Raw genomic sequence first — 25621 nt, forward strand, 5'->3', positions numbered from 1 at the left:
CTTCCTTCTTCCTCCTTGCTTTTAGCCCCACTTTATTTTGTACCTGAGTTGAAAGAGAAGTGGTGGGAGGGTGCAGAAGAGCAGGCCTAAACCTCTCTTGGGAACCCAGAGATCCTGTAGCAGATAACTTTCTGATCGTACTGCTGAGTTGCTTATTTTTCATTTTAGCAGTAGTTACCATACAAAGAAATGTAGGTCCTGCATGTTTTTTCTTTTCTTCTTTTGTACTTTGCTTTACAGGATAGTTTATGTACTGTTACATAATATGATTGTAATATGTACTGTATTATTATTATTATTATTATGAAATTAAACTTGTATGCTGCCCAGTGCTCAGTGACTCTGGATGGTTCACAGCAAAGAAATTACAATAAAATCAATAAAAAATAAAAAATAAAAGTGTGTAATTTTTCTTGTTAAATTAACTCACTCCCCCCTCAGAATAAAGTGATTGAATATATTTTAAATTTTACCAAAACACATAGTTTAAATAAACAGAATAATTACCAACAAAAGTATGTGTATTTTTTTAAACATGTGTGAAAGTATATTATAATTAAAAATTCAAGGGAATTGGACGAAAATGAAAATCCTGCTTTCCTGTCAAATAAATAAGTAAGCTCAATGAAAGAACAAAAACTTCCTAGTGCTGCAAGTCTTCTATACATTTGTCTTTCCAGAGGACAAGTAAGTGTAGGTTGTTTGTGAGAATATAATTGTGAAATTACATAAAAGTATTATTACATTAAAAAAACTTTATTTTAATTGTCTGGGCTGTTCATGAATGAAAATAGATGAGTTCCTTGTCATATGAAAAGAGCAAAGCAAACTACAGATACAAAATACTTCTTGATGTAGTATTTTTCCATTTGTGATCCATCAGAGTTTTAAATCAAGTTGCAGTGTGCATTATTGGAGTCCTTTGGAACATCACAGCCTTGTGTGCTGGGTAGTTTAGGAATCTTCATGGCTAAAGATGTTGCTGTCTCCTTGCACTGACATCTTCCAGCTGTGCTTATATCCAGACTGTTAACATAGAACAAGACCAGCACAAGCTGAGCAATCTGGAATAGGTTGGGATAAAATAGATTTTATTCAATCCTCCTCCTGCAGCTGCTGGATTTATTTGATAGCGAAGATCCCAGAGAACGAGACTTTCTGAAGACAATTTTGCATAGGATTTATGGGAAGTTTTTGGGCCTCCGAGCATATATAAGAAGGCAAATCAACAACATATTTTATAGGTAAGTAGTAGTAATAGATAATAATTTACTAAGTGGATGAGACATCTATCTTGAATTGGGGGGTGAGTTGAATTTATTTGGGATCCTGAATAATTCTTTAGCTCCATTAGTTAAATGAGGAGGTGAAAAACTATTGAATAAGCTGCTCTCGGGCAGTGATAAGCAAGCTGAAATTCCCATAGCCCTTTGCCATTGGGTATTCTGGCTTTGCCTAGAAGATCAGTTCTAACTCATCTGAGGGCACAGGTTACTTATTCCTAGAGAAATGTGGTAATATAATTTTTTAAATGGGATGTTTTTTAAAACTACTGACAGCAGCCAGGAATGGTGCAGTCTAGTTTGTGGGAAATGGTTTGGGCAAAATAATTTTAAATTGGATACAGAATCATAGACTAAATAACTCTTTTGTCTTGGGGTAAGATTACAAGAGCCCCTGGATTTTTAGTTAATTCTCCCTTATTTATATACTGTCTTTCTGTTCAGCTTGTCATTCTTACGTGAGATCTTACCAATTTTCAGTCATAGGAGTGAGGAGCTCTTGAGCCATCTTATATGATCATGTGATAGGACCCAGACTGGAAGACATTGCTGGGTTTTGCCCTAAAGTTATGCACCCATCTTTCCTGTAAGGTCTTTTGTCAGAGCAGATAACTGAAAAAAGTGTCACTTATGAAGCATCTACTTAAAAGAATCTCTAAATCATAGCTGCAAATGAAAATCTTCAAAGTAGTTGGGCAGAACCTGACAGAAGAGTGAGGAGCAGGGCTAGATTCCTATCAATTAGACTTCAGCTTTTCAGAGTTTAGTGCATTTCCTATCCCTCCACCTGATTCTTCTTTGCTGCCCCTTCTAACACCAAGTCCCTAAGTCTTCTTCTAGTCTTAATTCCTTGTCTAAACATAAACATGTCCTTCTTTACCCCTGCATTGGAAACAGAAGGAAGTCAGCAGATGTCTGCACATATGCTTATCTTTATATAATTTGGGTTTTCTGTGCCAGAAAATGGGAATCTTTCTGTAATGCAAAGTACATATCACCTGTCTTCATGAAACTAGCTTTTTAGTAGCCTAACACATGCCTTCTCTACATTCCAGGTTTATTTATGAGACAGAACATCACAATGGGATTGCAGAATTGCTAGAGATTTTAGGGAGGTAAGATAATTCCCTGTTACTCTATTTTTATCAGTAGGAGGCTGCCAGGCAGTCAGGTGAGTTTTCCATTTTTCATGCTGCAAGGGTATGTCCCTCCTGCACACTATAAATTATGCCACTGAGTTCTTGGGGAGTTGTGCAGATATTTCCTGTAGGATATCCTGATGATCTAGCAACAGCAAGGTGGGGTTGGGAACAGCTGTGTATACATAAATATACACAGGAGCACACAGGCCCTTGATAATTATTATTCTTTCCTTTCTCAGTATAATCAATGGATTTGCTTTGCCCTTGAAGGAAGAGCACAAAATGTTCCTCATCCGGGTCTTGCTACCATTACACAAAGTGAAATCTTTGAGTGTCTACCACCCTCAGGTAAGAAGTTCATTCTGATAACATGTAGTACATTCTGTAAGTGTCCTGAAATCACAGGCAGATTTGGTCCTGTTGGTCTGACTTTAAATTTTAGAAGCATTGCTTCTAAACTTTATGGACTTTCTGTAGGGTAGCAGTTTGCAGTTCTGTCCATAATACCTGCTTTTGTTTTCTCAGTACACTTTCCTAGGTTCTCCAGTTGGCTTGTCAACTCCTAATGTTATTTCAATTAGTGTGATTATATTAGAAATGTAGGATGAGACCTGTTGGATTAGACCAAAGGCCTATATAATGTGCTATGTTGCTTCCCATTAAGAAAACACGAGCATTCATTCTGAAGATCCCATATAACCTTGATAACTAGTAGCTACTTTTATCTTTGCCCTTCATGGATTTATTTAACCTTTTTTGGACATGTAAGTCAATGTCTGTCACTCTGACACTGGATTCTATAGTTTGGATGCAGACCTGATCTTTAGTAAACAGAAGAGCTCTGTCTGCAAAAATGACCAAGATCAAGTGGTATTTCCCCTGAAGGTGGGAGGCAATGATTTTCTTTGATCCTTCAATGTTAGTTACTTCTCAGCTGTTCTAGAGGGTCCTCAAACATTCTAAGATAACTTTTGTTGGGGATGGTGGAGACTGATCTACATCAGATCTGTGGTCTATTAATCATACTGTATACATTGTATACAAACCTATACCTGGGTTAACAGATGGTTAGCAGTGAAATTAAATAAATAATTAACACAAGGCCAATCATGGAAGAGGTTTTTTTTTAAAAAAAAAAAGATCTCTCAGTTTTATTTGTTGAATAGGGAGGAACAGAAACCATAGGCTTAGCTGGTCTGCTGCAAATCAGCCAGAGGCCTAACAGTTGATTGCAGTCTTCCATTGACTATGTCTGGTCCTGGAGATGCTTTCATTTGACTTGAAAGTACATATGAACAGGGTTCAAATTTCAAGCTAAGTCATGGTGTGATTAATAATGGTACAGTGAATAAACTGTCATTGGCTTGGGTTCACATAACATGCAAGACTAAAATCAACAAAATCATATTGTGGCTTAGTGTGCTATATAAATTGGATTAACTAGTATGATCCTATTTTTTTTAATTATTATTTATTTAATGTGATAACTGGCAACTACCAAAATATTTTTGCTTTTTATAATCTAAAATCAAGATATTGCAATCAGTTAACAGACCAGTTAAAACAAATAAGTAGAAATGGTTATTAAAGTTAACAATTTAAAACTTACATGCAAATACTTGTTTTAAGAACCTTTTATAAAGGCTAATAAAAGATGTGAAGTCCCTCAGCTCTATAGGGAGTGCATCCTACAGAGCTGGAGTAACATTACAGAAGGCTTAATCCGAAATCACTGCCAGATGAGTTCATGGCAACTGTGGGCAAGCCTCCTCAGATTATCTCAGTAAGATTCTTACAGAAGGAGGTGTTCTCTCAAATATTTTGCGTCTAAGCTATGTAGGGCTTTAAAAGTAATGACCAGTTCTTTGCATTTTGCCCAGGAATAAATTGGCACCAGTGCAGTACTTTAAACACAAGTGTAATATGGTCTTTTTGCATTCTTTCTGAGACCAACCTGGCTGCTGAATTTGGTACCAAGTGAAATTTCTGGACAAGTTGCAAAGATAGTCCCATGTAGTCCTATTATTATAGTCAAATGGAGATTACTAGTGAATGCAATTTTCAGGTTAACTTCCAAAAAGGGATTCAGGTATATCAACTGAAACTGGTAAGGGAACTCCTGGCTGTTTCCTCTGTCTGGGAAACAACAGGGAGACTGAGATTCATATACCGCTTCCCTGGCTTGCTGTGCTACAGAATACCCATTAGAAAAAGCTAGGCCCACCTGCCTTCTCAGCCAAGTCCTTATTATATGATCTCTGTTTTATTTTGGATTGGCCTGGCCTTACAGAGAAGCAAGACCAGATTCTTTATGGCTGGAACCACATCTAGTACCTTAGAGCTGAGAAGACTATGATATGGTTTAGTTTAATTTAACAATTTGGCTGCCCAATTCCACAAGACTCTGGGCAGTTTATAACTTTAAAACAAGAAACAGTAATAAAAGAACATAGTCCATAGACATCTGGGGAAAAACATTACCGATAAAACATTCTACGAGAGCTCAGTGCTTACCCTACTCAAGGCCTGGGAGAATAACCTGGTTTTCAGCAATTTCCTTAACATCAACAGGATGGGAGTCTTATGGCTCTCTGGGGGAATGCTGTTCCAGTAAGCAGGTTCCATAATGGAGAAGGTAGACTTCCAGGATACTACTAGATGACATTGTTTGATTAAAGGGACCTGGAGGATGCCACTCTATCTGATCTTACAGGATGGGTAGAAACTATTGGAGATAACACAATTGCTCAGATGACAGGCCCTATGCTATGAAGGGCTTTTGCAACTGAAACCAAATGGTAATCAGTGCAGTTTCAGGAGCAGTGATATCCTATTACTGCCCATGTTGCCACATTTTAGACCATCTGTAGCTTCCAAGTGAACTTCAAGGACAGCCCAATGTAGAGTGCATTGCAATAGTCCATATATGACTAAGATGTGAGTGACTGTTTGGAGGGCCTTGTGAGCCAAGAATGAATGTAATTGATGTACAAGTAGTCTTCACTTAACAATGGTAATTGAGCCTGGAATTTCCATCACTAAGCCATGCAGTTGTAAAGTGAGATGGCATCACTTAGTGACAGCAATCCTGGCAATTCCCCTTGCCATCGTTAAGTGAATTTTACCCGTTGTTAGCCTGAGCACCCACCCCAATCCAAGCCATTCCGGGCTTGGTTCCTCCTAGCCCTGAACACTGCCTTTAACTCCCCTTGCCTATCTCCCCCCCCATCTTTGCCATTTTGGAAGCCCTGCACCCTGCCTTGTGGGATGGCAAGCCCAGTCACATGAGGCCACCCGTCCCAGCTGCACAAGGCCACCATAGCAAGCTTCAGCCTCCCCAACCTGCATTCCTTCACCCAGCTGCCTCCTCTCTCAGTTCCCTGCATGTACCTTTTGCCTCTTTCGCCCAGCCGCAGGCGAAGCAGAAGCGCCTGGCTGCCTTTGCTGAGTCCTCTTCAGATCAAGCTTCTCCAGGGAACATTTCCTCCACGTGGCTCCCTTCAGAACGCTGTCTTCGGAAGCTTATACTATCTTCTCAGAGCCTTTGGAGCTCTGAGCTCTCCAAAGGCTCTGAGAAGATAGTATAAGCTTCCCAAGGCTGAAACATAAGGCCTCAGCGAAACTGCCCACCTAGTCCTCTGGGAAAACCCCAAGTTCCCTACGAACTCAAGAGGGTCTGTAAGTTATTAAGGGTGGGCCAGTCTAATTGACCCTCTCTGATTAAACTCTGTCTGGTAAGCTGCAACACGTATGTTTCTATAGTACTCTGTAGACTCGTCCACCCACCATATCATCCTTTTGAACCACTGTCCACCTCATTGGCCAAACATTTAATTAGTTCCCAGATAATCTATCTAAATGCCAAAACCATTCTTAATACAAAACTGTCAACTCTCTAATTGCTTATCCAGCTGGCCGTAAATGCAGCCCTTCTCAGTTGGTGGGTGGCTCGATAAATGTCCTCAGAACCCTCAGCTGCTTCTGAGCTGGCAAGCAATGAGGCTTCTACCTCAAGGCTCAGCAGGCTGCAGTCCCAAGTGGTGGGGGAGCAAGGAGCAGAAGTAAAGATAGGGAAATTTCTCTCAGCTGCTTCTCTAGTGCTTCCCATTGCAGCTCCTGCTTTCTTCTTCTGGATAATTTTTACACAGAAATGAGTCCAGAAAAATGTATATAGAATCACAGCCTTAGTGGGCTAGGGGACATATGGTTGCTAAGGGCAGATTTAATTTGCAGTTTAACCCCCAAAATAATAAATAGCCTAGATTTATACCCCAATACTTACCATGTTAGCGCTGGCCAGTCATTTCCATACTTGATAATACTGTGTTCTTTCTGCAGTTGGCATATTGTGTGGTGCAGTTCTTGGAAAAAGACAGCGGTCTGACTGAACCGGTAAGCATTGCTTCGTGATTGTGTCATGCTGAGATGGTTCTAATGTTACTCTTTGTAGGACTGCTTTTCATGCATATTCAGGAAAACACAATTCAGAGCAGTTTATATAAATTAATTTTAAAATATTTTTATTCCCATTTATTGAATAATGGAATGGAACACTTTGGAGAAGGGCATGATGATATGGTCTACTTTTATTGGTGCTCAGTTCCATTCCACACCCAACTCGTACTGCTGGTAGAAATTTTAAAGCCCTAAGCCAGTGTTTCTCAACCTTGGCAACTTTAAGATGTGTGGACTTCAACTCCCAGAATTCCTCAGCCAGCAACACTCCAATTCTGGGAGTTGAAGTCCACACATCTTAAAATTGCCGAGGTTAAGAAACACTGCCCTAAGCAGCTTAGGTCCAAGATGATTGAAGTTCTTGCTTTGCTCTTATCTAACTTTGCCAAACTATTGTCATCTTTTTAGGGGTATCTTGCTTCATGCCCAATTTCAGTGCAAAATTGATGGATATGTGTGCAGGTCTTTTCTACTACAAAGCTTTGCTTCTTGAAGTCACTCTCTTGGGAGGTTTGTCTGCTCCTCTACAGATTTATGAAAACAATAAAACGAACACTTGACATATAATTATCTGTGTTGTTTGGCTTAGTGGCTCTACATCTGCTGTTTTGTTAGGGTATTTTTTTTGAATTTTTGCTAATCTTTAATCATTTGATGTCACTGTTTTTAATGTGTTGCTCTTTAGGGATTCTAAGTGTATGAGACAGAAAAACAGCATAAATTCTGTACATAGTTAAATTAGTTCTTTGAAGATCAGGCAAAAGTTAACTTTTTCAAAATTATAAATTAATAGCCGAGTAGCAAATTCATGCACAATTACATTCCATTTCTGATGAAGAATAATGGGCTGGGGAAGTACTAAATTAGACACCTGGAGAATTTCTGTCAGAGCAGAAAATACTAGGTTACATAGATCCATTTTTTTAATGCTGAGGTATTCTGCTTGTCATAGGGCAAGCTACTGATGATCCATGCTGAGATATGCTGAGATAAATTCTATTCCTATATAGCTTGATATGTTTGTCTACAAAGTTGCTGAACTTCATAGCATAAAATAAATTGAAATCTTTTTTATTCTCAGACTGTTGTCTCTAATTTAAAACTTCAAAAGTTAGCTGATAAAAAGGAATGAGGCTTAGCCATTATTTATACTTTTCATGTAAGTATGAGAGAAGAGGGAGGGCAAACAAGTGTTTGCTAATGAAGTTCAGTAGGAGGAAGAGGCAAGAAAGAGTAACTAGAGAGTGTGACCTGAGGGATTGTGTACTCAGATATGAGAGTGAAAAAGACTTCTGATTAGTTCCTGATAGGAAGTGTTGTGAACTGAAGCTGATGACTGCGTGTTGTGGATGACTACTTCCTGCTGAATAAACTATGTAGCAGATTGTAGGAGAACTGAAAGACAACCAGATTCCAGGGAGACAGCTCACTGAATGGATGATCAGAGAGAATCAATAGATTCTAAATAGGAATCTTTAACTAATTTCCCTTCTAGTTACCAGTACTTCCTTGATTAACCTGAAAGCTAGAAAGGAACAAGAAGACTAGTGAAGGTGGTACATTCCCCCTTTGCTGGATGTATTCAAACTGAGGTTAGACAGCCAACCAAGAAGGATGCTTTAATTTGGATTTCCGATCTGAGCAGGAGGTTGTACTTTATAGCCAAAATGGCCCCTACCAACTCCATGATTCTATAAATCTGGAAAGGTTAATAATACAAAGGCACTAAACTCTGTCCTTTCTTTGCTCACAGTGTAACACATTTTGTAGAAGTCTCATAAATACTTGAGACTTAGGGCACAATGTCCTCTTTGAAGAAACTTAAGATTGTCTTAATTGACATTTGGTCCAGCCTTAAATGCAGACCTCTGTGAGAATCCAGCCTGCCTCTGACTCAGAAATCAAACCTCTTTCTGAGTCAGAGGAGGAAACAGAAACTTACCAGACTGAAACCGGGAAAGCAAAACCTGGGGATGAGTCAGCAGTGCGGGAAGAGTCAAAGGCGCTGATTGGCCAAGACTCGGGGGAGGATTTGAATCCTCCAATCAGCGCGTGCCAACAACGGGCAGAAAAGCGTGCGAAGGAGAAGGCAACCCGATTGGCTGAAGAAGGGTCCAGGCACGCAAAGGATTGGCATAAAAGGCAGACGTGTGAAAAGCAAGCTGCTGGAGACAACCAATGCTACAAGCCTGCAGCTTCCGCAGAAGAGTCCTTACTGGCATCTGTTACTGAAGAGGAATCAGTGCCAGCGTTCTCCACGGAAGAGGACTTAAATCCTGCTTCTGCTGCTACCCAGGATCTTCTCCTTGCGGAACCTAGCAACCTCAGTCTTGTGTCCAGCTTTGGATCTTCGCATTCACCTTGTGCGCGTTCCAGGTGTGTTCCTTGCCCCATTTTGAGATTTCAGCCGTGTTCAGAGTCTCCATTCCAGCCTTGTCATGCCTCCAGCTTGCAATCTCGCCCCAAGCCTTCGGTGCAGCCTTGCAACATTTCTAGACCACCGCTTAGCTCCAGGTCTCCCGTGCAGCTTCAGTGTGCCTTCAACCTCCAGTCTCTCAGGGAATCTTTGGTCCAGTCCAGCCGCGTTTTGGGTGCTTGACCTTGTTCTGGAGTTTCACACCTATCTAGTTGCAAACCCAAATTGTTGCCTAGTCCAGGGCTTCTAGCCGAGTGCAGCCTTGCTCCGAGTCCTCAGCCTTGCTTCGAGTCTTCAGTTCCCAGTATCCAGTCCAGCCTGAGTCATCAAGTCCAGTCCAGCCTGATCCTTAGATCCCAGAAGTGTCCAGTGTTCTGGTGCCAGCCTAATTCAAGTGGTGTTCTAGCTTGAGATCTTTTGTCTTCAGCTTCAGTAGTGTCTCGCACTTCCAGCTTCTCCCAGCCTTCAAGTCTCCGTGAGAGAGTCCTGCTCCACTGCCTTGCTGCCGTCTCCTCCTGCAATCTTGCCAGTTTCCTTGTTGCTGCCCAGTTGGGTTTAATTGAAATCAGTTCTTCTTGATTCTAAGGACTTATTTATTGTAAATAGTTATTTAATAAAGAGTATTTTTGATATTTAATCTGCCTAGCCACCTCTAAGTCTGAATAGGACAACCTCAAGTTAAAGGTACTTTGAGAACTCAAAGGTACTTTAGTGTTGCGAATCAGAGTAATTAGATCAGAATATTGTCTTTAGATTACTGAATTTGTCCATTGTACTGTTAATGTTAATTGAGCAACTGAAAATTGATATTTGGAGGAAAGCGTGCAGTAATTTGTCTTGTTTTGAATTGTGCTAAATGTATGACTGCTTTTTTATTATTAAATTTGTGTCATGTGAGTAATTTATTCTGCAGTTTTACTAACACCAAGTTCGGAGTAAAAGATAATGGCAAATTATTTTTATAAGTTGTTATACTTCTCACAGGGTTATAAACATGTTGCAGAATGATTAGGTGAATAGTCAACTGCTTTTTAACCAGTTTCTTATTTAAATAAATTTATGAGATCAATATGTATTTCCACAGCCTTAATATACATTGAGTTTTGGAGGTGTACAGAAAATGATGAGAACCTAGCATATGTTAATTGAACGCTACTAGTAATTGTTGATAGAAAGTCTCTGTGTTTTTGTCTATTAAAGAATGAATAGATAATTCTTAGGGTATCATAGTGTCCACAGTATCTCTCCACTGTCTGCCAAACTACTTTTCCACCTGGCTTTTTTTTTAAGAATTCAAATTATTACCAGAGAAATGGCATGCTGAAAATAATACACCTACCTCTAGCATCATCTTAATTTGCAAGGGTGTCTAGGCCTTGTATATCCAGTAAGCATTTTTAAACAATAACAGTGGTGCGTAGAAACAGATATTCTAGAGGTGACGGATTCGTCCCTGGGGGAGCTGGGGGTGTTGACGACCGACAGGAAGCTCTGGCGTGGGCTGGTCCATGAAGTCATGAAGAGTCGGAGGCGACTAAACGAATAAACAACAACAATAGAAACAGACCTCTGTTTTGTCTCTACCTCTCCACGTTCCCTCTCTTTGGCAAGCCAGAGCAGTAGAGGCAATGGAGAATAACCTCACAAGTTTGCCTTTTGATAAATATTACTGGTTGTGTCCACACAGAATTATAATTTTGAAATAGCATTTATGCTGTTTAGTTCAAGGTGATTTTTGTTTTTTTTAATTTGTTTTTGTAGACTATAGTTCAAAGCTTATGGCCTATGTTACTGAAATGTGAGTGTAGGATTGGAAATGAAAGAAAGGATGCAATTTATGTTTGCTGTTACTTCTTGCACCAAGGAGTGGTTTAGTGTTACATCTAAATGCACACATATAGATTGGACTAGTCATAAATCTGTGCCTTAAAGCATATTCTTCATCAATAAAATCTATATCTGTATTAATTTTGCAAAGAAAATATACATTTTTCCTAATTAATTTCTTTTTTAAAACTAATTGTTCTTCCAAAGAAGCAATATTAACAGGACTAAATTTGGAGGATCCAATATTTGAAGGAGAAGGTAGAATATACTAGGATGGGAAGAAATTTGGAATCTTTTCATGAAATAATAGACATAGATTAAGATAGGTGCTGGCTGCAGTGTAATAAAACATGACTTGCTGAAGGTAATAAAAAGTGAAATTACTGTGAATGCCAAGCTGCCTTAGGAAAGCTGCTGTATCCTGTTTCTAGCCCCCATTTCAGTCTTCAAATGGAGATTATAATATGGTGAGCTGGCAGGTTGCTATAAAAGTTTAAGGTGACAATGAAAATGTTAAAAACCCAATATAAATGGTTATTATTATTACAGTGTTGTTGTTGTTATTTAGATTTTTATCCCACCTTCTCTTTCTCTCTCTCTCAAAGCGGTAAACATACTTAATGCTCCTGCCCTCTATTTCCCCACAATAATCACCATGTGAGGTGGGTTGTGCTGAGAGAGAGTGACTGGCCCAGGGTCACCAAACCGGCTTTCATGCCTAAGGCAGGCCTAGAACTCACAGTCTCCTGGTTTCCAGGCCAGCACCTTAACCACTACACCAAACTGGCTTTAAATGGCAATTAATATTAAGAGCTTTAAAAAAAAATAAGGGAAAGAAGTAGAGGTTAAAAATCTTATTCTGTCCATAAGTTACACACACACACACACACACACACACAGAGGTATATGGGAGGCAGAAGTGTTCTATGTATTGTATATATTATGTACCATGCTATATGGGATGCATAATGTTGTAAAGATTTCTCCAAAATTAAAGGCTACTAGACTACATAATCAGTTGTGCATAATCTGCTTACTTAACTCTTTCAGGTGATAATGGGGTTACTAAAATTTTGGCCCAAAACACACAGCCCCAAGGAAGTTATGTTTCTGAATGAGCTGGAAGAAATATTAGATGTCATTGAGCCCTCTGAGTTCGTGAAAGTTATGGAACCTCTGTTCAGACAGTTGGCCAAGTGTGTCTCTAGTCCACACTTCCAGGTAGGTTAAAAACTAGGGGAGATGACAGCAGGTTTTAGTATCTGTACTTGGGCAGAAGACAATTCTGATTTTTCCAAGCATGTTGGCAAATAAAGTAGTCCTGCAATAAGAATAAGTGATAAAGTTACAAAGTTTGCCTTTTTGATCAAGTAAGGCCAGACGTACGAATCTCAGTCCAGTGAACCACTGTTGATTCTACTAGAATTAATGTGGCGTCCACATGCTCTTATCTGCCTTTCTTTGCACACTATGGTGCAAACTTTGGCTTGATATTCTGGTTTGTTGTCAAATGAAAACACGCTTTCCCAATTTAACAACATGCTGTGGTTTGCTAAATGCCAAATGCCTTGCCATGCACACACAAAAAAAAGAAAGGAGGAGCATTAATGAAAATGAATAATTCTGCCAATGCCTTTTCATAATAAGGCATATATTTCTACCAATACATTTCATAATAGGGAATACATTTTCTACCATAGTTAATGTAAGGGGATTCCAAAGAAAAGTTCTTTGGGATGCCAGAGATTTATATCAGCACTTGAATAATTTTTCTCCTTTCCATTACCCTAGGGGAGTAGGAAGAACATCTAGGACTGCTATATATTACAAAAAACATTACTTTTGAATGGAAGAAAACTGTTTCCCACTCACCATAGTTTCCTATTCTGATTTGTTCAAAAAATGGAGTTTCAGCTGTAAGCCAAGTTAACAAAATCTCACATATTCCAGATGAATTTTAATTTTTTAAGTATCCACTAGCTAATCAAATATTTGAAAATAACAAATTCTTGTGCCCAGCTCATAATGTGCAACATTAAGAAATTTAAAAATATCTACTCTGTTTATTCTGTTTTAATTAAGTCTGTTTTTCATTATTTATGCAGGTGGCAGAGAGGGCATTGTATTATTGGAATAATGAATATATCATGAGTTTGATCAGTGATAATGCAGCCAAAATCCTCCCTATCATGTTTCCAGCACTCTACAAAAATTCCAAAAGTCATTGGAACAAGTAGGTATTTCATTGTGCCTTGGGATGAGTGAAATTTCAAATTAAGGATATCAAGCTTGTTCTTCTATCAAGAGTTATTGATGATATGCTGATAATATTGCTATATTTAGTTTATGCTCATACATTTTCATCATGGGAGGAAATAGAGAAGGGTATCAGTGGCAGTTATTGGAAATACGCAAGTAAATTCAAACAGTTACGCTGCCTGTGCCCTGTTTGCATAACTGCAGCTTTTTTTCTTGGGTTAATGGGATGTGAGTGAATGCATGAACACTAGCTTTGGAGGTAATTTTTTTTTTCTTCAGTACTGAGAGTTTTAAATGTTTTCTCTCTGGATGTCTTTGGAATAGCTATTTGACTGATTAAATAAATATGTAGGTATAGGTGCCAGGAATTTAGAGCGTGGAACATTCTGTTTTCCTCAGGGGGTGGTTTTCATCTCTGCCAAGGTGTTTTGGAGACATTTTAAATAATTTATCATAATTTCTGTCTTCTGCAGGACAATCCATGGGTTGATCTACAATGCGTTGAAGCTGTTTATGGAGATGAACCAGAAGCTATTTGATGATTGCACACAGCAGTACAAGGCAGAGAAGCAGAAGTAAGTATTTTTGCTGAGTAGTAGCTAGATAGTAGCCAATCCTGTGAGCACTGAGATTCTCCTGCTTGAGATAACAGTTAATAATCAGAATGAAAAAGCTACACCAATCTGCTTAAAACTCTCTGCAAGTAAGCATGCCACTTATTCTTATGGAAGAGGAAATAAGATGGGCTGGAACAAAATACAGATCAAGAAGCCAATAATTAAAATGTTTGAGAAATGTAATCAGTGATAAGTTGTGGCAAAGTGGGCTGTTTGGAAATAAAAGAAGCTACTAAAGACTTTTGTAAAAGAAAATATAGGTTTTTATAGGTTTTTTTTTTTTAACATAGGTCTCCTCAACTATAAAACTAATTTTAAAAATCTCAAAGTATTGTTAAACAGCAGCATAATGCCTTATATTGGCTATAATTCCACTTGAACAATGTCCATATTAATACCTTAAATCAATTTCAAAGTGGTACTACCAAAATATCATTTAAAAAGTGCTGTCCAGAAGAATTAGTTCGTTGGCCCTCTTGGAAAACCTGTAAAATGAAAATCCCTTTGCAGATCAATAAGAAAGGCATTCTACAGTGAGTACTACCATTGAGATGGCCTTGTCTTTCATAACTGCCATCCTGATTGATCTTTATAATGGGCCTTCACACACAGCTTCAAGATCAAATATGTAGATGGAAGATTGTTTAAACATTCAATGTATTTATATGTACATGAATGTCGTTTTCCAATAATATGATCCCAAATCATTTGGGGCTTTCTAAAAACAGTCAGCAGCTATTTCAGTAAGGCTTGGAAACACCCTTGTTCCATATCCCTTCTCCCCTTCAACAGCTGAACAGCTGCATTTTTCCCCAGTTGGACTTCCCTAATTCTCTTCAAAAGCAGCACCATGTAAAGCGCGTTTCAGTGGCCTAGTTTGCATGTCATCAGTGCCTAAGTAATGGAGATGGATTTAGCTCATCTAGATATAGTTGCAGTTGGCTTACTGATTGAAGCCATTGAAAGGTAACTTTCCAACAATGACACCTGTACTTCAAAGCACTGTGTGCGGGACATCTGGAGGCAGTTTTGGAGTTGAGGAAATAGCATGTAAATGTTTTAAAAAATAGAGTCCTGAGGCACCCTGTGAATCAGAGGTGCATATGTCCTCAAAAAACTTAGCATCAGGTCTTAAAAACCTCCAGAAATAGTTATCAATATTTTATAATGTGACATATAGTGAAAATTCTTAGCAGTATGATAGGAGACTAATCATATTTACCATATTTACTTTCACTTTAAAGGTAACTGAAAATTAAGCAAAACAAACCTAGTTTATATTCCGGAGCGCATATCCTAACACATCACTCAAAGGCCGAGTAAGGCCTTTGATTAAAAAAAAAAGTTGTGCACCTTTGCCACAGGCAGAAGGTCATGGAAATGGAATAGATATTTCCCAGCATTGCCTTTTATGACCATTTCTCCAGGAAGGACAGAAAACCGGCTTCTTCGGCTGAGCCTGTTATGGTAGTACAGAAAATATTTCTGATGGTTTGGAAAGCCAGTGAAAAAAACCAGTAGGATTATAATCCATCTGAGTGAGCAGGTAGGGAGAACAAACAGGAGCTGGTGTGAGAGTTCAGTTTAGGAAAGAAGACAGGAGGAGCTGAGGAGAGTACTGCTGATGGCTCATCGTGTGTGATTAGAATATTACTTCTGCTGAGCTAGTTGAGGCAGCTTCAGGGAACATAAAGAAGCCAGTTTCCAGAGAGTGGGCTTACTGATCAAGCAAATAGATGTTTGGTGGGGAAGGCACCCAAGAAACCCCATGTTTTCTCTTGAAAGCGACTAGGGACAGCATGTGGGCATTTTATGGATCATTGTACAGAGGATTCCACAAAAGCAAGATTTTTTTTCCCTTTTGTTCATCTGAGGAATATAGGAGATGGAGAGAACTACATTCTGCAGGGAGTGTGCTTTTTTTGTTGCGTGTGTGCAGGCTTGTTGCCCTCATGGGAGAGAAGGTGAACAGGCTAGAGGTGAACCTGTCCACCCTTCAGTTATCAGGGAAGAGGAAACATTTCTGGATTAAACAAAAGAAGTGCTTGCAGGAGGACAGAGAGATGGAGGAATATGCCTCAAGGAAACCAAGCTTGTCTAGAAGTATTTTTTTCCTTGGAGTTTCAGAGTAGATTCCACAGTCTCTCTGTTGCTGCCACTTCAGGACCCATGGATCAAGAGTAGCTGCCACAAGCCACAGAGACAGGAAAAGGACCTTATAAGCTCTTCAAAGGGAATGATTCCTGTCTCTGCCTTGAACAAGTGGGGGGGAGGAGGAGGAGAACTGGGGACTCCTTGCTAAGAGGGATGAAAACAGCAGTCTGATAATCTGTCAAGAGATGTGTGCAGCCTTCCTGAGGCTCAAATTTGGGATGGTACGGAAAGGCTTCCAAGTTCCTTTTTGTGGGAAACATGAAGCCAGATCCTGCAGAGGACTGCAAACAGGCAGGAGAAAGAAGGAGCTGTGGCCACAGGTGATATTTTCTTTAGTCCTTCCTGTCAAAGGAAATGGCTCAGGAAGAGAGAGAAGAATTTTGGAAACGGGCTGTGCAGATGGTTTCAACAGGAATAGTTTGGATCCTTTGATCATAGGATGGATTTCTGCTGTGAGATGGGCTGTGCCTCATCAGAGCTAGGAAGAACGTGTTTGGAAGGTACCTTATAACCCTGATCCAAAGGTCTTTAAACTGAATTCTGTGGGGGATCAAGGGGAGAGCCCAGAAATAGTTTTGACACCAAGTACTGGGAATGTACTGAGAGGTGTGTGCTCATTGTGAAGGCATCCAATAATGCGTGCATAAATACAGGAAAGAATAGGTTAAGGTATATGACCCAAGGTTTCCAGTATCTCTGTACGAATTCACAGAGTATGGGGAACAAACAGAAAGAACTATTAATGTTAACCCAGGAAGGCAAATATTTAGTAGGAATTACTGAAACCTAGTGCTATGAAGGGAATACATCGATTGAGAGGAATAAGCCACACAACAGGGGAGAGGAGGCATTATGTGAACGAAGTGCACACATGTGCAGAGATACAAAAAAAATGAGCATGAGGGTCCAGTCAGGAGTACTGATAAAGAATACAAAGAAGAGAAAACAACAAGGCAGCACTTGTGGGAATTGCTATAGATCACCACGCCAGACAGAAGATGTGGGTAATGTTCTCTTGAGCCATGTTGCTGAACTTTCAGGGGGGAGGTAATAATAAGAAACTACCCAGATGTCTTTTGGAAAACAAACCCAGCCAAGATTGTGAGATCCCAATGTTTTCTCAGTGGTCTTGCTGACCGTTTCATTTTCCAGAAGGTTGAAGAGATAGAGGGATCTCTCCTAGACCTGAACCTAACCAATAGAGAAAACCCAGTTGAAGAGGTGAAGCAGTGGAAACGCTAATTTTCAGGAGGACGTGACCAATCACCTTAGTTTCAAAATGCCATGAAAAAGGAAGTGGGAATGTAGGCTAATTTCAGTAATCTTGGAGATCTATTAGCAGGATCCCATGGACAGAAATCATCAGGGCAAAGGGAGGGTTTGGGGCTTCTCAAAAAGAAAATACTGGAATACAGTTGTACGCCATTATATTGAGAAAAAACATGTGGATTCATAGGAAGGTTTTGATTTTGCCAAAAGTTTAAAAGGACAGGTATAGGAAATGGAATATAGGTGCAAGAATGTAGGTATGTGAGAATGACCTTAGGAGGTAGAAGGAAAAGCCACAGCCAGGGGAATGGCCGGATAAGAGGCAGCTTAGCCCGCAGAAGGAATGTGGGCATGGCAAATGTCACAGAAGGGACCGTCTCTAGTTTCTTGGGCTGTAAAGGCAATGGAGGAGAAATGTACTTTGAGTTGCAAGATTCTGTTAATGTAACCTTACAATAAAGTAGAATAAGTTCATCTGGGCGTGCTTCCTGTCTGGACTACCTTGCAAGGCTGGCAAAGGACCAAGAAGGCATACCAGCAAGTAGCTAATATCTACAGAAAGGCTAAGGCACAAAAGGAACATAGGTTTGCAAGTTGAAAGTAACAACATGACTTATTTGGCTATGTCAGTAGAAAAAGGAAAGGGTGGGCCCACTGCTTGGAGAAGATGGCAGGATGGTAACAAATGATGGGGAGAAGGCAGAGCTCCTCAATTCCTCCTTTGCTTTGGTCTTTTTCTCAAAGGGGAACTGTATTCAAATGGACCTAAGCAGAACAGTTGACACAAGGAGGGAGTGGCAACCCAAGGTAAGTAAAGAGATAGTTAGGGAGCACCTGACTAACATGAATGAGTTTGTTTCCAGGACCTGATTAATTCCATGTGAGAGTCTTAAAGGAGCTTGTGGATGTTATCTTGGAACTCCTTTTTGTGATGTTTGAGACATCATAGAGAATGAGTGCAGTGCCAGTGGATTGGAGAAGGGCAAAGAGGACATGGGTATCTATTAACCAATCAGCTTGTCATTAGTACTAGGCAAAACTCTGTAATAGTTTATAAATAGTCAATTTGTGAGCATTTGGCAAAAAAGGTATTGTTTTGCTGTAGCCACCATGGATTTACCAAGGACAAGTAACGTCAAACCAATCTGATCTCCTTTTTTAAATAGAGTGACTAATTTAGTTGACCATAGGAATGCAGTGGACATAGTGTATCTTGGCTTCAGGGTCTCTCATGGAATACTAGTAGAGAAAATAAATGAGGATAGAACAGAATATTGTATGGATACAAAGATGGTTGAACAATCGTACTCAATGAGTGTACCTCAGGGTCTTGACAAACTGGAAAGAGATGTTGAGTGGCATACTATAGGGTTCTTTTCTAGGCCTTATACTATTCAATATATTTATAAATGACTTGGATCAAATATGTGGACAACACAAAGCTAGGGGACAGCAAACACTTTAGAGAACAATGTGAGGATTCAGGACTTATCTTTGTTTTTTGTTGGTCAAAAGCCACATTTAGAATATTTAATCCAGTTGTGAACACATTTTAGGAAGGACATTGACACATTGGAACATGGCCAGAAGAGAACAGCCAAGATGACAAGGGGCTGAAAGGAAAAAACTTATGAGAAATGTAGCTGAAATGCTGAAATATCTGAAGAGCTGCCATGCAGAGGATGGGGTAGACTTCTGTAATGTTTTCTAGAAGTCAAGTCAAGAAACAGAGGTTTTAAGTTACAAGGAAGCAGATTTCAGTTGAACATCAGGAAAATTCCTTAATGGTAAGAGTTGTTCAGCAATGGAACAGACTGCCTTGTGAGGCGGTAGATTCCACTGGAAGTACTGTACAAAAGCTGGATGGCCATCTGTTGGGCATGGTGTGGTAGTAGACGCATTCACTGGAGATGAGATTGGACTAGATGATCTCCAAGGTTACTCTGAACCTTTACATTCTATGAATCTAATACTAGTTTGCCAGTGTAAATCATATTGTAGTATTACCATGGCAATCTCCATATACACTGCGTGTACAATTATTAGGCAAGTTGTATTTTTGAGGATGAATTTCATTATTGAACAACTACAGTGCTCTCGGTCAATCCAAAATGTTAATAAACCTCAAACCTGAATATATAAGAAAGTAAAAGTGAGGTTTTGGCTTTCTTAGGAGCATATCTATGAGTGCACAATTATTGGACAACTATTAGTGTGCAGAATTATTATGCAACTAAATGAAAAACGAAAATTCCCCCATCTCACTCGTTTATTTTCATCTGTTAAAGTGAGAATAATAAACAACTCAAAATTTACAAACAAACATTTCTGACATTTCAAACAAAAAATCAGTGACCAATATAGCCACCCTTCTTTGCAATAACAATCATAAGCCTTCCTATTCATGGAGTCTGTCAGATTCTTGATCTGTTGACAATCAACTTTTTGTGCAGCAGCAACCACAGCCTCCCAGACCCCGTCAGAGAGGTGTACTGTTTTCCTGCACTGTAAATCTCCCGTTTGAGAAGGGCCCACAAGTTTTGAATAGGGTTTAGGTCAGGTGAGGAAAGGGGCCATGTCATTATTCTTTCATCATTGAGGCCTTTACTGGCTAGCCACGCAGTGGAGTACTTCGATGCATGCGATGGAGCATTGTCCTGCAAAGACATCATGGTCTTCTTGAAAGATGCAGACTTTTTCCTGTACCACTGCTTGAAGAAAGTGTCTTCTAAAAACTGGCAGTAGGTTTGGGAGTTGATTTTGAGTCCATCTTCAACCCGAAAAGGTCCAGCTAGCTCATCTTTAATGATACCAGCCCATACCAGTACCCTCCTTCCACCTTGCTGGCATCTGAGTCAAAGTGGAGCTCTGTGCCCGTTACCGATCCATCCACGGGCCCATCCATCTGGTCCGTCAAGAGTCACTCTCATCTCATCAGTCCATAAAACCTTTGAAAAATCTGTCTTCAGATATTTCTTGGTCCTGTTTTGCCGTTTCAACTTAGGTGTCTTGTTCAGTGGTGGTCGAGTTTCAGCCTTCCTTACCTTGGCCATGTCTCTGAGCACTGAACACCTTGTACTTCTGGGCACTCCAGGTAGGTTGCAGTTCTGGAATATGACAGCACTGGAGGATAATGGGTTCCTGGTAGCTTCACATTTGATTCTTCTCAGATCTTTGACAGTTAATTTGCATCTTTTTTTTCTCAACACGTTTCTTGCGACCCTATTGACTATTTGCAACAAGAGGTTTGATGGTTCTGTGGTCACGCCCCAATATCTTAGCAATTTCAAAAGTGCTCCATCCCTCTGAAAGAATTTTTACAATTTTTGACCTTTCAGAGTCAGTTAAATCTCTCTTTTGGCCCATTTTGCCTGAGGAAAAGAAGCTGCCTAATAATTATGCACACCTTGATATAGGGTGTTGATCTCCTTAGGCCACACCCTCCCTCATTACACAAATACACATCACCTGATACGCTTATATCCAATAAGCATTCAGGTTTATACAGCTTGGAGGTGGAAAATATGCATAAAAATGATGATATGGTCAAAATACTCACTTGCCTAATAATTGTGCACACAGTGTAAGAACAGGCTGGAAATTGTATGAAGTCAATTGGAATATTACTTGCCTTCCAAGTCCACCTGGATTGTATCCCATGGTGGCTTTGCACACATGGAAATCTTACATGCATAAGGTGTGACAGTTTTCATTGCTTCATATTCCACATGTTTTGGCAGGGTTCCTCAATCATCAGAAGCAGCTTTGGGGGGTGGGTTTGAGTAAGAGGGATAGGGAAAGAGTAGGTGCCTCACTTTGCAGAAGTGGAAATTCATGCTAGTATTATTAAGTCACCAATAGGTAGCAAGCATTTAATTCTGTGCAACCCTTCTTCTGAGACTGCCCACGTTGAGAAGCATAAACTGAAAATCCAGGAATGGTTCTTGGGAATAAGAAATACAGCAGTCTTCAATCAGCAGTTTAAAAACCATTTAAAAGTTTGTTATATTTACTGTAGAATACATTTTTGGGCTAATTTTTACTTCCAAGTATACATTTAAATTTATGGATTTAATAGCTTCATGGTCCTTGGCTTGCTCAGTTCCATAAAACTACCATATCCATATGAGCATTTGATCTGTGAGGTTTTAAGAAATCTGGGATAAGATTTCAAGAGGGTAACCTAAAGATGAGAGTTAGGGGTTAATGTCTCTCACATGATGAAGATTTGAGTCAATAGGATTGGGTGAAATGAGTTAACTGCTTTCGTAGGGAGGGTGGGAGTGATTGTGGCCACTCTGAAACCTGGGATTAGAGAACAGAGTAGGAAAAGATGTTACTTTATGAAATACTGGACAACCCATGACCTGTTGGGTCGTCACTTAGAGATATTTCCTTACCAGATTCCTCAATACCTGCAACAATGGCAGAGCTTCTAATGTACTGGAAAAGTTCTTAAAAATTCAGGGAGACGTTCAGAGATGTATCTGCCTTGAAAGTAGCCCATGTTGAATGTATAGCACAGTCAAACATCAGGAGTTGACCGCAGGAAATGTTTTATGACATTTTGCATTATGTCATAAAATGTTTTATGGTAATTTTTATAAATTTAAATACAAATTTTTATATTTTATAAAATGTCCTGTAAAATTGGCCAAATTTTTATTCCATGAAAGTCATGGGTCCCAGATTTTGGACGCATTCTGTAAGTTAGCCCACTTGAGGTGCCTTGGTTCAAAAATGGTTGGCCTGTGACACACCGTTTTGCCCAGTTGAAGGTTACAAGTATTAAACAGACACCAGAGTTTTAGTAGTATTTAGATGTGGTAAGGATTTTACCTTTTTCTAAGCCATCTATCTATGGGGGGGAGGGAAAAGGGAGAGAAAGAGATTCTTAGATTCGAATCCTGTATAACATGGGATATTCTAACGCTTTTTCAGGCTTTGTTTTTAGAATGGTGTAACATGGTCTGAGCTCTAGAGAAAGGACAGACTAGAAATTTAAATACAAAAAAGTAAATTTCTTTCCATCTTCAGAGGGCGGTTCAGATTGAAGGAAAGAGAAGAGATGTGGCACAAGATTGAGGAGTTAGCTCGCCAGAACCCTCAGGTAATGGTTGTTATGATCAGTACATGATGGGAGGTTTGGAAATACCCTCACATTCCTCTGTTTTTTAGGTAATAAAGCCAACTACTCTTACTATACAGAAACAACTCTGTGTTTCATTTGGGGGGAATGCTGAACTAAAATCTGACTGTGGCTTTAGCGTGTGGTGCAAGAAGCGTTACTGTCAGCTTCTGTTTCCTGTGTATAAAATTGGAGCGTAAAGATCAAATGGTGGTAATAGGGGTCACGTCTTCATCTGATGGGGTTTTGAAAGTCATGAGCATGCATCTAAAACACCAACTAAACTTAATCTAGTTTTTCTGGGCAATACAAGTACCCATCTTAGCTCTTTTTATTCATTTAAAACCTGGCACTAGATGAGTGTTTCATAAGTTTGGTAAGTTGCTACATCAAAGGAATAGGTGTGGGAAATTGCTGCTGAAGTCCACCTAGCTGAGTACTGTTTATGCTAACAGCATAAACGGATTTCTTAGGTGGAGTTTCTAGGGATAAAATCTGGAACAATTTCTACACGTATGCGATTTATCACTGACCTGTTGCTCTTCCCCAGAGTATTGAGCTATGAAAACAGCAGTTACTGCTACTTGTCTAGTTTCTGAAAAGGAGTTCATTTATATTGGGGTTTTTTTCCAAATTGCTGCTTCTCCATGTTTGACTATCACAGAATTGGAGCAATATATAGATGACACTCTATTACCTGAAAGGCAAGAATAGCCATCTTTATAGGAAAAACATATTTTAAGAAAAACTCAGCTCAGAATACACAGCTATGGAGTACCACGTTTCAAGTGGACCTTTTTAAAAATGTTTTTCATTATAAAGCCATATTAATGTTAAGAAATAGAAAATTGTAACAAGGATAATTTATAGTATTATTCTTGTATCGTTGTACCCTTTTATGTGGAATATATAATACACCCTCCAATGTTAATTCGTGTAGGAACTCAGACTTATTCATGCATTGATTCCTTTAATTCAAAGCCTTTTGGAATATTGAATAAAATCCAATTTTTGAATAGGTAACAGCTGCATAAATGTAAAGTAACAACTGTGTTGTTAGGTTTTTGCTATGATGGGATCTTTTTGATGTCTTGACACTGTAGACATGCTGCATTTCACTTTTCATTCTTTTGTTTAATTGGGATTCTAACACCAATGCGAGAAAAGAATGAATAATCAGTCCCCTTTACTGTAAGGGAATATGTGAAATAGGGATGAAAGTTTTCAGCAACTTTTAAATCCCCAAATCTATTTCACAAAGGGGACCATGAATTATAATTGAAAACATTAGTGTTATATCCTTTTTTCCTTTTGGGATCTGTGTATACGTGTAAACATTTGTTGTTCCAGTACTTGAGTTGCTGAGCTTGCATTCCCATTTTTCTGTGTGCTGTGTTCCTGCAGTACCCCATGTATTGCGCACCCCCACCTTTGCCTCCTGTTTATTGCATGGAGACGGAGACCCCCACTGCAGAGGACATACAGCTACTGAAGAAAACGATGGAAACAGAGGCTGTACAGGTGATTTAATTATATAAACCCGGTTGATCCGGAGCCTTTCTGTAGCATGTAGTTCCTGGTAAGCAGTTTCTCTTGAACAAACAAGCACATTTTGTTAGACCCTTACCTGGCTCAAAGGCAAGCTAGTCATAAATGATTGGCACATGGTTTCTCTGTGAAAAGGCAGAATGGGTGGAAAATAGCCCTTAATTCTCAAATGGCCTAGGAAATGGGTACAAGGATTTGGGGGCTTCCACAGCTTGAAATTGAAAGACGGTGGTTTTCAAAACATCCTACTGGATGTATTTCTAACTGCTGCAGGTTTAAAAACCAACTCAGAGTTTCTGAGCAGTGGACTAGCTGAAGCCCCCAAAAACAAAACACCCAGACACAAAACCTTTCCAGTGCATTCCTCTACCTGCATTCTTTTTAATGGTTTTATGACCGTGTTTTTGTTCGTTTTACATGGCTTTTTGGAAAGAAATATAACTATAGCATTTGAGATAGTCGTTACATAATTAATATTTCAACAAAAGTATTTGTCCTTCCTCATGGTGATGCTCCTTAAATTATGTAGATCAGTGACACAAATCCAGCGTTGATGCACTCCAAGTCAGTCATAATTATATTTGGCTTCTGAATGGGCAAAGTAGGGGTATCCACTGGGCTTAATACTGGCAGGGAGTATAACTTGCTGCTCCTCTGCTCCTACCTTCTCTACTTGCTCTGTTTCCTTTTACTTTTGCCCCTCAGCTAGCATACTGTCAGCTATTTTTCTCCTATCTGAATTTGTAACACCAAGTTTGCAAAACTCTTTGAAAAAGTTTGCACCATCTCTTCCCTATCAAGAGATTTTTAAAAAAAATTGCATGCCCACAGATTAAGTCATTTGTTGCCAGAGAAAACAAACAGAGTTCAGAAGTGGCAATCTCTAATAATATGAGTCAGAGGCAGAGTTCCCTTTCTTTTCTGTGACACCATGTTTTGGAGCCTTGGTGGTCCCATTTTGTAAAAGATAAGTTAAAACAACAACCACACAATATGTGATTATATTTAAATTTATCTACCAAGATCCTCTGACTGGTATTTCTGCTTGCTTCTTAGTTTCAGTGTTGCCCATTTGTAAAATAGAATGTTGTCTAGATTGTTTCCTTCATGTTGAATGTCATTATCATTGCTGTGTGTGTATATTGATCTATAACCATTGACTCAGCTTACTTTCTTCAATTATTAGCTTATTGCACACTTAGTGTTTAATTTCTGACTGTGGTGCTTCTGTAATTGTATTGTATGTGTGATGTTGTGCCTGGATGGTATTACTTGAAGGCTGGTGCCTTAAAAGGAAATGAAATAGCTAAATATATTAGGTCAGGGAAGTTTAATTGGTGGCCTTCCAAATATTGCTAGAGCATAGTTCCCATCATCTCTGATAATTATTGCCAGGGTTGGTAGGTGTTAAAATCCAACATCATGTGGAAGATCTCAGATTGTCCTGCCCTGCTTGCTTAATAATTTCTACATTCATTTTTATTTTTAAGAGTTGCAGACTTAGTGGCATCTGTCTATGTCAT

General features: G+C 39.3%; 2 protein-coding genes across 8 annotated transcripts in view; one reads left to right on the forward strand and one right to left on the reverse strand.

Annotated features, from left to right (window-relative positions):
* The window catches only part of LOC134496728 (cullin-9-like), a 505703-nt gene that overhangs the window by 40627 nt on the left and 439455 nt on the right, over nt 1–25621 (reverse strand). The gene's annotated exons all lie outside the window — the stretch shown is intronic.
* Nucleotides 1–25621, forward strand: part of PPP2R5D (protein phosphatase 2 regulatory subunit B'delta) — a 54773-nt gene that overhangs the window by 25836 nt on the left and 3316 nt on the right. For 2 of the 6 annotated variants that reach the window (XM_063302330.1, XM_063302336.1), the window contains exons 7-15: nt 1114–1244; nt 2339–2398; nt 2665–2773; nt 6764–6817; nt 12174–12344; nt 13229–13356; nt 13856–13957; nt 22460–22532; nt 23955–24071. In XM_063302330.1, the coding sequence (XP_063158400.1) occupies nt 1114–1244; nt 2339–2398; nt 2665–2773; nt 6764–6817; nt 12174–12344; nt 13229–13356; nt 13856–13957; nt 22460–22532; nt 23955–24071 (945 nt within the window). Of the gene's footprint in view, nt 1–1113; nt 1245–2338; nt 2399–2664; nt 2774–6763; nt 6818–12173; nt 12345–13228; nt 13357–13855; nt 13958–16163; nt 17002–18166; nt 18230–18937; nt 19210–22459; nt 22533–23954; nt 24072–25621 lie in introns of those variants that run through there. The other 4 variants (XR_010067895.1, XR_010067896.1, XM_063302343.1 and 1 more) reach the window with 4 other exon arrangements.

This window comes from Candoia aspera, chromosome 1, assembly GCF_035149785.1.
Source record: "Candoia aspera isolate rCanAsp1 chromosome 1, rCanAsp1.hap2, whole genome shotgun sequence".
In the NCBI taxonomy this organism is placed as follows: domain Eukaryota; kingdom Metazoa; phylum Chordata; class Lepidosauria; order Squamata; family Boidae; genus Candoia; species Candoia aspera.